We start from the raw sequence: 15,451 nt of genomic DNA on the forward strand, positions 1-15,451 counted from the left end.
TCTAATCTAATCTATAAAATGCCCAAACTCTAACCCCCTTCATTTGGTCCTGTCATGTCATTATGAAAGGAGGCAAAGGATAAGAAAAAAATTAAATAAGGACCAGTTTCATGTCTCTCATTACAGGTCACTGATTATCTGCATTAGACATTAAACCCTACTGTAAAATACATTGGATTGTTTCCTATAGTACAATAAATATCACTCAACTGAAGCTTTAAAAATAAATCTACATCAGTTAAGTAGATTACAGAGTAATGTTTTTTAAATGCATTAAAACCTCTGTATTTTTTCGGTAATTCATTGCGGAACCTAACAAGTATTTTTTCAATGCAGTTCTGTACTGTATAAATAATAAAGAAAATGCATAAAGGCATTTTTAACCACTTAAGAGAACGCTTTGGAGGCCATTATTCACGATCTTACATGCGTCTGTTTTACCACGAGACATCGTTCACGAGTTTTAGCTCGAGAGTCGGCAGAGCGTATTGTTCGGTTGTCATAACGTAAAAATTTGACGAGTACCGAAGCATTAATTTATCATGAAATCATAGATAGGAGGAATAACGACAGCCTTAATTTTTTATATAATGTTTGCTATTATACACCATTTATGTCTTGGCCCAAAGCCCTCATTCAAGTTAAAATTTTATATAAAGTTTGGTTTTTGGTAAAAGTTTGAGCACGTCTGATCTATCAATTCAGAAAAAGCATCTCTGAAAACATAAAACGATTCACGATCACAAAATATTTACATATATTTAGCATTGTTCACTTTTTAAAATCTAAATTCTCAGCTTTTGACATCTAAAAATACAAAGACTACATATCTGAGAATCAATAATTATTTCTTTTTAATTAAATAATTAAACTATTTGACGGGAAACAATCAGAAACGATCAAAGCCTTTTCTTTGATGTATTAGTTTTACAGTTATTATTTATCATTATCTATGCATTTTTATCTACGAGGTTAAAAGGTTTATCCTCCCAAATGTCTCTGCCTTTAATCAAACTCTTATTTTGAGTTGAGTTACGATCTTAAAGCAAAATTTATTTCAATACAAAAATTATCATTTTGTGTTTTGGTGTAAATCTCAGTTCCTTGGCCCAACAAAAACATAAAGGACCTAATGCTGTGTTCTACATCCCTCATTAGTTAAAAAAAAAATAAAAATAGAAAGTAAAAGAAAACTGCATTATGTAATTACGTGTCTTGGGAATGCACTTCCTGTTTATTGAGCTCACCAACATGATCGACTTGTTCATGCCGTCTCTCCCCCATGGCCTCACCCTCTCAATTTATATGAATTAATTCTAATTGGCATTGATATAATGCAATTATTAAATTTTCCTTTATAGAAAAATTCTGCAAAAAAAAAATAAAAAATCCCAAATAAGTTACCGAATAACCTCCTATCCCACGTGCGGTAATTAACCGCGTTAGCGACAGCAAAAGCGCTAGCCTCATTTCATTTGAGCGCGTAAAGCAGCATTCAGGAGACACAGAGGGACCTTTTCACGAGCCTAACTGGATTAAGCTGGCGAAGAATGTGGCGGTGTGTTAAATGCGATGTGCTTGTAATCTGATTTGTCTGTCCTCTGTGCCTTACTTTATTTACGAAGAAAAGAAAACGTGTTGTTCTGTCTGACAAATTAGGAGCTTACAGACAGCTGTGTGGATTAACTCCTCCGTCTGCCAAGGTGAGAAACTCCAGTCTGCACAGAAACTCTGCAAGTCACTAGAAAGAGGTTGTGTAATATTTTAGAGTGGGCTTTGCTGGAAATAATGATGGTAATGATGCTTCAAAATGAACTCAAAATCCAGCTCACATTCCGTTATTACTGTTCCAGTGAGTTCAATCTGAGATTCAGTGCTTGACACAGTTTACACCACCTGCAGCAAGATGGAGTCTGGGGTGCAAAAGCAAGCTTGTTTCCTTCGAGGTCATGCTCTCCGACCCTTTTGCTTCAATGGTGTTGTCTGTTTTGGCTCCATAAACAAAATGTCTTCGTAATTAACCAATGACCTTCTCATCATCCTGTCAGTAAACAAGATTATTGCATCTCTGCTGATTCATTATATGAGACTTTTTTTGTGTGTTAGATTATTTGCTGGAACTGATTTAGAACGAAATAAATATTGTTGGTGCAGGTTCATGCTGGTACCTGATTAAAGTTTAGTTTAAATTAAACTTTAGTCAGAAATATGGGAAGGAAAAAATCTCAACAAAGCTCTACCAAGTTTATATAGAAATCACAAAAACCAACCCGAAACCAAAAACACACAACCGGTGCTACACGTTTTTATTATGCGATTCATTTGTTTCAGTTGGATTTATGCGATGTCTACACTATTCCGGGGAATTTTTTGGCAAAAAACCCCAAAAACGTTCCGCTTCCGTTTTCAATCGTTTCACAAAAGTCGCTCATCCTCACTAAAACGTCTGAAAATGCTCACATCCCTGTGCCGCACATGAGCAAAACATAACGTGCTTTGACGTGTGTCGTTTCCCCCTGGCGTTTATTTACTTTCTGTCTTTTGGAAACGTCGTGGCAGTGACAAAAATGCTTCACGTGTTCGAAAGCCTCCGTATTTACGATCCGCACTGCGAGGCGGTTTTCAGGAAGCTACATTTTCGACTGGAAACGCCGCCTCAGTGAGGCGGAAGACCAAAACGGAGAGAAAAATACATGTTTTTAAACAAAAACGTATTAGTGTGGACACTGTCCCAGAATCAAATCAGTGCAATTGAACCAGGCTACAGTTCACTTTCCTCTCAGAAAAGCTGTTTTGTTCCACACCCGCATTCGTCTGCGGTGTTCATACCTTAAAAACAACCCCAAGGTAAAAATCCCATCGGGATTCAACTCAAACACGAATAAAAACTGCATATGCGAAAGCACCCTCTGACTCAGGTCTTCTCTCTGGTGAGAAATTCCTCGGGTTTGTAGCAAAACATGCTGTTTTGTTTGTGTAATCACACGAGGAAACGTGAGAATGTTTAGTCTAGGCATATGGCCTTGGCATCATACGTTTCGTTGAAGCTTCCTCTGTGACACCGTGAGTAATGAATTACAGTCCTGGCTAACACTAACAGTTACATCATGTCTGCCTTGCACATCAGCCTACAGCACAGACAGACTTATAACCATGATATAACCTAACTAATTAGTATCGCTGTTCAGAAATCCTTCAATGAATCAAACATAGAGTCGAAGAACCATTACATAAATCTCCAAAGCTCCTTTTTAAATAGCAAAAGCTATTTGTAGTTTTTCGAGGTTTCATGTGGTATAGGCCGAAAAGCCTTGAGGTATATGCTCTGAAGGAACTTTGAATTCAAAACAAGCTACATGTCTGGCATTAAGAACTCCTGCAGGTCTTTTTTAAAGGTTACCGTGGCCTGGCTGTAAAATCTGCCTATTATACCCGGTACTTTCACTCTCTTTCTTTAGCTACAGACAGATTACTGTGGCCGGCGGCACAGACTGGTATCCAAAAGCATGAAAATAGATCTGAGGGAAGAAATCAGGGCTTTGCGGCCAAAGAATCAGCCCAGCATCTCTTCTTTAGCCAAAAAACAAAATAGGCTTTCTAAACCATTGTGGAGAGTGGGCTTCTTCCTCTAGTCTCACTCAAGATCATTCATCTTATTCTCTCTGTAAAGTTTGAAGATTTAATATCAGGAGCTTTTGGACGTGATTGATGCAGAGTGGGTTGAAAAAAGAAAGAAGCAGATGGGCTTGCTGACAATCAGAATCAATGCCACACACCTGTCAAAGATGATTGGTGAATTTCTACTAATAAAGCAACTAATGTACCCATACCGCTCGTTTTTATACTGTTACAGCATTGATACAAAGGAGAAAAACTGTTTTCTTCGTTTTATTTAGCGAAAAGACCTGTATGTGTCACGAGTATAATCCCTGAGGCAACTGAAATTTAAATGTCCATGACACTTTGAATGACCATGTTGGTCTCTTTGAGAGTTACCTTGTATGGCTGAAAGATTATTCTTTATATACACACTCCCTCTTTTCTGTGTCTTTCTTTATCCATTCAGGCAGATTACTGTACTCAGACTCACAGTGTAGAAGCCGAAACTGTGAAAATTTAAGTAGTCAAGGCGCCTTTCTCCCCCAGATTGAGGCTTCGAAAACCTCCTAAAACCTCAATCTGGTCATCCATTTAGAAATGTAGCCTTCACAGTTCTGCCGTTTGGTACGTTTTTAAAGACACCACTAAATGTTATTTCTAGTTTAATGCCCCATAATTATCGCATCAGTGGCCATACCAAGATTAAACTATATGCCTTCTTTTTTTAAAGACAAATGAATCAACAGTGTCTCCCTGACTCAATCCCACCAGATGGACTGGCAACGGTTTTTGATACTCAGTCCCTCTTCAAGACAAATAAAGTCAGTCCTAGACATCTGGACCGAAACATATTCAATTTCACACCCAAGTCTGTACTGCTTCCTAGCGCCAAGTTGGGCATCTGCAGACTAAGCCGAGACCTCTTTTGTCTAATTCCACTTCACGCTGAGCAAGGACAACAGACCCTGCTGTGGAGGAGCTCTGAGTCCAGATGTAGCTTTATCTCCAGGGAGACAGAGGGTCTGCTTCATCACAGAACTCAGCATGGGGAGGTGAAGATTCTGCAACCTTTCCAGGATGTGACTAACATGGGTCACTGTTAGGTGGTTAAAATGGTTCACTGTGCATATTTCATGCGGTAGTTTTGAGTATAATAAACAAATCTGGCACTGTTTAATCACCAGGTGTTTCAGGGTTAAAGCATAACAGGGTGGTTAAAAGGAATGTAATAATTTACATGCAAGAAAGTAGCTAAAGTTTACTGTCTCTTATTGGAACAGTACAAAAAATATTACATGCACACATTATTACTGTAAGTGTGCATGTCAAATTTTTTAGTGTTTAGTACAAGAAATGGGCAACAGTATGAATAAGAAATATAAATTTATGGCTACCGATCACTGACGAATATTGTGTTGGTCCCACTTTTGTAGCCAAAACAGTTGATCTTTAACAGCATTAACTTCTTCAGCAATTTGAGCTACAGGAGCTCGTCTGTTGGATCGGACCACACGGAGCAGCCTTCACTCCCCACCTGCGTCAATGAGCCTCAGCAGCCAACAAACCTGTCGCCGGTTTACCACTGTTCCTTCCTTGGAGCACTTTTGATAGATACTGACCACTGCAGACCGAGAACATCTCACAAGAGCTGCCGTTTTGGAGATGTTCTGACCCAGTCGACTAGCCAGTTGTCCATCACAATTTGTCAAACTCGCTCAAATCCTTACACTCACCCATTTTTCCTGCTTTTTACACGTCAACTTTGAGGACAAAATGTTCACTTGCTGCCTAATATATCTCAGCTACTAACAGGCACCATGATGAAGTGAAATGTCACAATGTTATGCTTAGTGCATGCAAACTGTATTCATAAGTACATGTGAATGTTCAAGTGATGGTAAGGTATTGCATGCAGGAAAACAAATAGCATTTTCAGTCTTATCAGCCTTGACCTAATAGATTTAGACCAGTAACATAAACAACAAATTAGCTAATGTTCACAAAGTCAAAAATGCAATGATGTATTTTTATTTCCAGACCATTCACCGTGAAAACAAAATGTCGAGTTGAGAGATTTATATTGTGAGATGGTAGAAAAGCTTGAAGGGGTATCGGTTAAATATTAGCTCAAAAACAACTACACGAATATCACTAACTCCAGGCTCGTACGTCAACTCATCTGGCATGACTGCTCTTTCCGCATAATTTATGCAATAACTGGTTTGAGTGATCAGCATAGTCCTGTGTTAAAATGCGTAGTTCCTACGCAAAATTTACAAAAGGTTGCAGGTCTGCTTTTAGTAAGATTCTAGTGGCTCTTAAAGCCAAGTACACTTTGAAATTATGAAGCCCTTCATGAGCTGATTTACGTGGAGAGGAGAGAAATATTTAAAATGTGCGATGTGTGGGATTCTAGGGTCTGGAACCGAAAAGTACTGAAATATGTAATATAAAGAAATAAAACATTGCTTTAAAAAATAGAGACAGTATAAAATAAAGTGGTTGATTTAGCCTTGCCTGGCCTACCAAGCTGAACTCTATTATGCTAGTTAGCCCTCTTCTGCACTACTGAAGGGAATTATGTAATACTTTGCCGGTTCACTGCTCCTCAATAAAATGTTTAAATAAACTGCTTTATCTTTAACAATCCTTTTTTTATCTGTGGGCATATTTAGAATTTTGTACTCCGGTGTGTTAACCCTTTACCTTTACAACGCATTTTTCGGTACAGTTCATCTTACTCACCAGCAACAGTAACCTTGGCTGTTCGACTGACGATGGCCCCCACACCCTCCAGAGTGGCCAGACACTGGTAGGCTCCCTCATCAGGTCGGTGATGGCGTGAGTGCACCACATTTTGCACTAGTAGCGATCCGTTGGCCAGCAGCTGCCTCCGCTCGTCTACCACCGAGCTCAGCAGCACGCCGTCCTTCTTCCAAGAGATGGAGGGAAGGCCACGGTCTGATCCTGCCTGGCAGTCCAACTGTAGTATCCCACCTCGTATTGTCACCACATCCTGCGGCTCCAGGACGAAACGCAACTCTATGAAACTACGTGGAGTCTGTGAACCTATAGAGAAGAAATGAGGAGTTATTGTGGAGGTTCAGATTGATATCTTCTCTGAGACTGGGAATTTGACTGTTAAGATATTGCAACCCTGGTTGATTCCTATACCCCTCAGCTGTGTCAGGGATGGGATATAACTGGTGACTGTACTTTGACCCCAGGGTAGGTCTAAGTATAGAAGACAAGATATGGTATATAATAAGTTGAAAGGAACCTGGAAGACTCCTGGACTGGTTAAGAGTTGAATCATTTGAGTAGTCCTGTGATTGACTTGCACAAAATCTCAATCAATACAGTTACTGCTACATCATGCATTCATCAACAGCAATTAATTTCAAGTCTCATTATCATTTACATCCTGACCAAGCCTTGATGCAAGCTTCCATCCTGACCAGGCCTCACACCGTTTCCCATCATTTGTATTCAGTTCCTGAACGTCAGTTGCATCCAACATTGAAAAAGCATTAGCTGAGTTCTATCAGATTATTTAATTCCAAAAAGCATAGCTCAGGGCAAAGATAGTGATCAAATGCAACTTAGCGAGTACATGACTCAGATCAGATTCACCTGTCTGTAGGCATTTTATTCGCACATCACAGTTACAAGGCTGACACGTCGGAAAATTGGGATGTGGTGATTTTTCTATACATGGATTATGAAACAGCAGAACTTTTCTGCACTCAAATGATTACAAAATCCGACAGGAACGAGTCTCAGGTCAGTACAGTTCCAAGGCTGTTATTATATAAAGGCAATTATTGCTTTGACTTACTCAAAGATAAAAGAATCACAACAGATTCAGGCAAGTGGGCTTTAATGTAACCCTGGAGAGCACAAAAACTTGTTCTATTTTCTTTTCTCTGGTTTAAATTGGATTTGTCCTCCTACTGGGCCATTCAAAGGACAGCCAAGACATGCACTAGCATGATTTAAAAAAACCCAAAAAAACCCAAAAAAAACAAAGCAGCAGTTGGTGTGAATAAAATATTTAGTTTGATGCGCCATGACCGGCATAGACAGAGTGGCCTGTACAAACTAGCCTGGAGTTCAGTTCCATCTAAAATTCCTGATGCAGTCATTCGAAAGTCATGTAGTGTCCAATTTAGAGTTTCAGAGATGTCCTTTACAATTACTTATGCATCATGGGTACGATCTGCAGTTACAGTTATTCATCACATGACAGACAATAGTAAACTGCTTCCTCATGTTTAGCCAACCAACAATCATAAGTTTGCATTTTAAAAAATAGCAACATGCGGTAAGCTAACATTGAACAAATTCAGCCATATTCCATAAGCTAACATTTGTCCAATTTGGAAACTTGCATTTGACCAATCAGCAACTTCCGATGGTCTTACATTTGTGCAAGGGAATTCAGTAAAGCATGCATTTCTATTGTAACGTTCCCTATTCAGGAAGCAATGAGTAAAAAATGCTTGGAGAAGCAGCCTAACATCTAAGTGTGCCTTGGCAATGCGCCTCAAGTTCTTACATTCCCTCATTCATCTTTAGTAACCAATATTTCCTATGGCCTATCCCAGGTTTACAGGCAATGAGATGGCCATCAGTCCATCGCAGGTGCTTCAAGAGCCTCCAGGTTACTTTAAAGGGGTTTGTGAAATGGACATATACGGTATGTATACTGAGGTAAGTGATGGCAAAAAAACATTGCTAGAGGCATCTGAAGAGGCAACATCCATTTTGTGCACATCGCACCAACTCTAACTTGTGAGCACTGTTCTTGGCTAAAGCAAATGCCCAGGCTTTAAGAAAGAAACAAATTGGATCAAATGTCTTTCTATAAGGAGAAAACAGTTATAGACAATCCCAGAAATTACAGTTAAATTTTTCCAATTTCATTTTATTTCTGTAGCACTTTTTAAAACGGATATTGTCTCAAGCTTTACAGAATGTAAGAATTCCAGAATGTAAGAATAGAACAAAGTTCACTTATATTTAAATGATGTGTATTTATCGCTGATGAGCAGCCTGGGGTGACTGTGGCAAGCAAAAACTCCATTAGATGTTAAGAAACCTTGAGAAGAACCAGACTGAAAAAGAGGACCAAAAAAACCCTGTAGAAAGTCTGAATATGTACAACGAGTGTGTAGCGCCAATCAGAAAGCATGCTTATGCAACCAGGCCATTTCACTCATCTATTTGTCTTTACCTGCTGAGATACTTCATCACTTTCCGTTAACATTTTCAACTCTTTACTCACATTACAAAAGCTTTATTTTGTGCTTCATGGCACAAGAAGCACATGAAGGAGGATGAGTTTCAAACCCAACTCTGGGTTTTTTGTGGCTTCAAATGGCTGCTTTTCTTCAATGGTCTTTATGTCCCTGGCAAAACACTTCCCCATGGGATCTAGCTCTCTTCTTTGGGATGGCATTTTAAAAAACAGAGTTCAAACACAAAGGCAAGGCCAAACAGTCAGGGGGAAATGAATTCTTGGAAAGTTGAGGGGAAAAGACACATATTGCAGTGAAAAAGTGTAAATGATAAAAAAAAAAATGTTTTTATTTATTTCACCCTACAAAAAAACACCAACGTCTCGCTTCCCAGACAGATGCAAAGAGACTACAAAAGAAACTAAAAAGAAAGAAAGAACGTTTTTTTTTTTTTTTTGCAGAAATCTGAGCGGACAGTGTTGGCCATGGAAAGAGCATGACCTTGGGAATACGGTCCTGAATGAGTGCCGAGAGATTAAAGGCAAGAAAGTGCTTTTCTTTGTGTGTACGTGTCTAAAAGCTCGAATGAATCCCGGCTCACTTCCTTCTTCGCTTTGATGAAGACATCTGACTCATCCTTCAGGTTCAAAGTGCACACCAAGGTCAGTCGTGATGCCCATCAATCTAAAACAGTTCAGCAAAGGAAGTCTGATGCTCAGCGCCCCCCTCAGTCCTGACAGATCGTGCATTTTCATCACTACAACTACAGGAAGAATTATAGCAGAGATGCTGGAGCACACCAAATACTTTTTTCTACCTTCTAAAACTGACAGATGCTTTGCTAAAAAGAATGTGTGTATCTGCACCAAGCATTCATACAATACGTGTTATTTCGGGTTTTATTTAAGACTGTAGTGTTTGTTTTGGTCTCTTATCTGTCCCATCATGTCATTGGGTCGTTACCCAATGGTGTATGCCTGTTCCATGTTCTTTCTTGATTTAATTGCAGTTTAACACCCTCTGGGATGTGAAGTGAAAAGCTTAATAGTTAAGACTCTGAATGGAAGGAAGGTCGGGGGTTCAAGCCCCCGCACCGCCAAGCTGCCGCTTGAGCAAAGCCCTTAACCCTCTCTTCTCTAGGGGTGCTGTATGACGACTGACTGATACAGTTCTAAACTCTGACCCCTGCCTCCTAACAATGCATTTTTCTTTCTTTCCTGGTGTGTCATTGAAAGTCTCAAAATACATACACATTTATTTCATTTTGCAGACGCCCTTAGCCAGAGCGACTTACAACTGAGCAGTTAAGGGGTTAAGGGCCTTGCTTAAGGGCCCAGTAGTGGCAGCTTGGTGGTGCTGGGATTTGAACTTGTGAGCTTCCTTTTCAGGGTCCAATGCCTTGACCACTGACTTGACCTCCTAGTGCTGTATTCTTACCTGTTTTCCTAGTTTTGGATGACATTTTCTCTGCCAGTGACTCGCCTGTGGATTACACACTCTTAACAAAATATAACAACCGCAGCATACTGGCTAAAATCTGGTGTCTTCTGTCAAATTCTAACCTAGGAAATCGCTCTCTATATAGATTTCTATATAAGTTGGAAATATCATAAGTCGGAGTGGTGGCTCCAGCGTTTAAGGCGCTGGGTTACCGATCGGAAGGTCGGGGGTTCAAGCCCCGGTATCACCAAGCTGCCACTCTTGGGCCCTTGAGCAAGGCCCTTAACCCTCTATGCTCCAGGGGACCCTTAAGAGAAAATAAAAGCAAGGACCGAGCGTCGTGGGGCCGCCTTCCCGTGGGCTCACCACCTGCAGCAGGGACCGTAAGGGCTGAGAGGATTGAGCAGCAGTCGAAGGCGGGGGCCTTGACAGCCTGATCCCTGGACACGGAGAAGTGTCTGGGGAATCTGCTTAGACTGCTGCCCCCGCGACCCGAATTACGGATAAGCGGGAGAAGATGAATAAACATCATAAGTCGAGACATGGCCTAGCCTACCCAGGAGTCTTAAAGAATAGTGATCATTATAGGGTGGTATACTGTCATTTGTTAATAATTTAACCAATTACAATACATAATTTAGCAAAGCAGAGCAATTTACAGTGCTGGAATGTAACTATATTCTGTTTCATTGTCCGGCAACTGAAAAATTGGGCTTTGAAACACCGAAAATACAGAAAACTAATACATGCTCTAACACCAAGACAACTGAACGACTCGCCGCTGGCAAGAGTAGGGCATCTCATAAGGCGGGAGATGCACATCCTGGCAATGTATCCAATATATGTACCCAATGTAGCGTGCCGAATATACACTGCTACGCTTGCCCGTGGCTTGAAACTAAAAATATTTTAAAGAAAAAAACTATTTTGTTGTGTAATTATCGCAAGATCGACTACCTGTATATATACCTCAATTAACCTTTCATCAACAAAATGATTATTTACTGAGGCTGGTTGAACTCTGTTCCCAAACCACTACATTCCACTACAAAATCTCTGCTGTAATCACCTACAAAGTCATATTTAAAGATGACAAATCCATTTCCAGAGCTGAACTTTCAATATAATTGTGCATTAAATAATTAATTCTCACATGAACATCATGTTCATTGTTTATTTATGATGAGCAGGAGTAGCCATTACTACATGCTAGGAACATGAAGCACTGCAAAAAAAAAGTCTCCAGGTGTGTGTGTGTGTGTGTGTGTGTGTGTGTGTGTGTTGTGAAGTCATCAAGCTCTTCCCTATATCTGCCCCTTTGATATCATCACATCTCTTTTATCTCTTCATTATGGGCTGTGTCACCATGGTTACCGCTCTGCTCCACTCTCTTATCGATCCTTTTTCTCTACCAACACACACACACACACACACACACACACACACACACACACACACACACACACTGCGGAAACACACAACACCTAAGACGACACACCGTGACTTCCACTTTAGCCACAACCATATCTCAACAACTTCATCACTGTGGACCTGGTCGTCCGATTAACCTGTACACACTTACACGCACACACACACGCACACACACACGCACACACACACACACACACACACACACACACACACAAAGACAGGTGATTTACCCATTCTCTTTTAAGCTTTCTCTGGGTGTACAGACAGCAAATCACACACATATCCACACACACAAAAACACACACACACAAACTGATGGTATCAGAATCCTGCATCCTCTGTTCATTTCAATGCACATCCATGGTACATGCATCCATCTTGCTTTCGCTCTCCCAGAGTAAAGCCAGTCATGCTAAGCTGTCCTTTGGTGGTCTACTCACGGCTCTGTCTTTACCTTTCACTCTCGACTTGTCTACTTTTCCATGTCCATCTCTTACAATATGATGTGCTGTGTTCTTGCTTTACCTAATGAACATATCTTCCATTAAAGGAGAGTTACACAGCTGCACCTAGTCTTGGGCCCAATCGTTGTTCGCACATGTTCTTCATTAATCCTGTCTTGTTGGGCGTCCTGATTCTTGCAATTCGAAGTGCAGACGTTCCCCTAGTCCCTAGTTTTACTTTCAACCTGGATTCTGTAGTGATTGAATCCACGTTTAAACTATGTTAACAATTCTCGCTAAGCATCAACGTTACATTTAGCATCCGAAACGGATCTGTGCGGATCAGTTTGCGTCTCACTCCTGATCCCCCACTCATGACCCCGAGAGTATCACCTTTCAGTGAATCATTTTTTTAATATTTTATTTGTAAAACGCAATTAACAATGGACATTGTCTCAAAGCAGCTTTAATAATATAATGTATAAGTTTGTCCCTAATGATTGAGCCAGTGGTAACTGTGACAAGGAAAAACTCCCTGAGATGGTGTGAGGAAGAAACCTCATGAGGAATCAGATTTAAAAGGGAACTCATCCTTTTCTGGGTGACACCAAATGTCCAGGGTGCTAGGAAGAACCAGGCTGATCCGAAAAGAAGAAAGGGACAGGAACACTGGTCGCTGGTACCTCGCAATCTATGCACGATCTTCAGGATATTTTGGTGGAATGTAAAAGCTGTTTTTTAGCCCACAAGCAATTCAATGAACGGTCCTGAAAAAATTAGAAAACTCAATTAGTAGAGAGTGTCAGGGTATTTCTTGTTTCAAGTTTGTGATGGTGGAGAAAGGGTTGTTGTGTTTAGAAAAGAAAACGGATTTGGGTTAGATGTACCAATGTGTACAAGTGCACCAAGGACAAAATAATACAAAAATAAATAATAAACCTTTTCTGCTGGCCAGATTTGGAAGGAGTTCCTTGTCAATGCACTGCCAAAGTATTATGCCTTCAAGCCTGTTGATCTTCATCCAGCAGAGTTTTTCATTAGTCTTCCTTACACAATTAGCCATTTTGATTACTGTCCTGTGACACGGCTGGGACTGGCCCAAGCCTCAAGCTGGGATTGGGTGATTTCCAGCTTGGAGCTCCGAGCCGTGGCATCGGTGAAGGGTTTAACCAACGGCCTGTGGCGAGGATTAGTTCTTCTCCTTTGGTGCTACACAGACAGAACAGAAGGTTGGTGGCTCAGTAGGGAATGTGGAACGGGCGCTCACTGGCAAACGCGCCGTCTGGCCGTGCTTTTGTCCAACTCGGTATGGATCAGCAATCTGAACTGATTGAGTTCACAGTCATTTAAGGTCTGGTGATGCTTCAAGTCCAAGCTCCCCCCCTGCTGAACCCTGGAAAGAGGAGTGAAAAGAGAGACAGATTCTACCAGTCTGCTCTTTGAGTTTCATCTCACCCAGTGGTAACAGGTTTCTTTCAAACAAGGCCAAAACCATTACCATATGCCTTGTTATTTCATCACCGGCTTTCTTGCTTTGATAAGTTTCCAGCTAGAAGTACGTTCTTGTTGGATTGGGTTTATCCGGAGGGATTTCTTTTGAGAATATTTTTTTTTGCATCATAGATTCTGTAGTAAGATTTTGAGGACCACCCAGCCTTTCATTATTAGTTTTTTTATTGAGAGAAGACAATTATTAAAAAACTTGGAACGTGTACAATACATGCTTCCAATTGAATGTCACTCTTGCATATCTACTGTATATTTCCGTATTTGTTGAGAGAAGATGTAATCTGGCTTTCACACTGGTTTGCTTGCGTCTCGCTTTATTTCGTTCATTCTTTTATTGAACGGAGCCTGCTCCAAAGACTGAACATTCACTTGGCAGTCAGCCACATGTTCCCTGGCACAAGTGGCAGCATTTAAATGTTACCACAGATACAGTGTGGCATGGGCCCGATTATGCCCGACAGCTTTACTCATTGAGGCCAGTCCTAAATGGACATGCCAGGTCGCATCAACACCACCGAGTTTAACCCAATAACAGCTGCCCAGGCCTGACTCGCTTACAGTGCAGGCAGGAGAGTGCCAAGAATTAATCTTCAGAAATATATTCAGTGGCATATCTTCAGTCAGAGCAGAACGAAATCCCCGCACCAACAGCATACGCTTATTTATTTATTTATTTAGTACCGGGAAATCACATTTTTATTAAAGCATTTGTGTGGATTTCTGAGAGAACCTTCTTTTGCTTGGTTTAAGGAAGTGGAAAGAACATGGGGAATATGAGGTGAACATGGAAAGTAAAACCAAGTTCTTCCAGAGTATACAACTGGGAGAGTTTTCAAAAACAAACTGGATTTCGGAATCGTCAATTATTCTCTGCTTTTTTTTTTTTTTTTTCAAAAGCTCCTGGCAGTTAGTGATTTAAGACAGTGTCATGGTTTAATTTAGGACTTTTCCCCCCTCTATGATGAGATGAGCTTGCCGAGTAGGATCGGATCACTTCAGGCTCCCAAGAGACAGATGGAGCTCAGGTCAGGGACGATCCCATCTGGCCTGGAGACACCAGCTGCGTCCACCAGAGAACTCCAGTTCACATGTGGCTCTCTGTTTACAAACACACATCTCAGCCAGACCATGTTGAATCCATGCAGATTCGAGCTTGTGTTGAAAAGTGATAGCTAATAGAATTAGGTTTGTATTACTTTCATCTAATCTCCAGGAATGAAACTACAAGGACAAGATGGTGATGATGATGAGAACAGAATGGACATAAGAAGGAATTCAAACTTCAGCATTGACGTGTGTTAATGAATTCGCTGTAAAGAGTTATTTAGCTTAGCAAAACGCGCAGCACCTGAAATAAAGCCGGTGTGCCGTGCACTGCAGCCGCTACGCACTGAAAGCTCGTCCGAAGTGCGTGTGGAAGTGCTTTATACATCATGCAGGTCCGAAACAGCTCAAGGCATCAGATAAAAGGTGTTCATTTGAGTTCCTTGGAGAAACCGCACTCTACATGCCTTTTAGGCCTCTGCATCATTCCTGTTTTGTTAAATGGCTCAGTCTGCTGCATTACATGAGGATTTGCTAAACGCAAACAATCTTGAGAGTTCAGTTATGGCTTACAGATGTTTATATTTCACAGCTTTGGGGTTTTTTTTTTTGCTTGAAAAGTCCTATATAACGGTTTATCACCAGCCTGGGAAGTGCACCAGGTGCGTCATGGCTCTATAAAGAGTTTTTTTTTTATTTCATTTCTTTTAAGCTTTACTATTCAGGGAACGAATAGCATATCTG

The 15,451-nt window shown here is 40.7% G+C and overlaps 1 protein-coding gene across 4 annotated transcripts in view; it reads right to left on the reverse strand.

The window, feature by feature from the left end:
* dcc (DCC netrin 1 receptor) overlaps nt 1–15,451 on the reverse strand; it is a 242,443-nt gene that overhangs the window by 153,472 nt on the left and 73,520 nt on the right. For all 4 annotated transcript variants that reach the window (XM_083531092.1, XM_083531093.1, XM_083531091.1 and 1 more), the window contains exon 2: nt 6,346–6,669. In XM_083531092.1, the coding sequence (XP_083387218.1) occupies nt 6,346–6,669 (324 nt within the window). The remainder of the gene's footprint in view (nt 1–6,345; nt 6,670–15,451) is intronic.

This window comes from Silurus aristotelis (assembly GCF_946808225.1).
Source record: "Silurus aristotelis genome assembly, chromosome: 26".
Lineage (NCBI taxonomy): Eukaryota > Metazoa > Chordata > Actinopteri > Siluriformes > Siluridae > Silurus > Silurus aristotelis.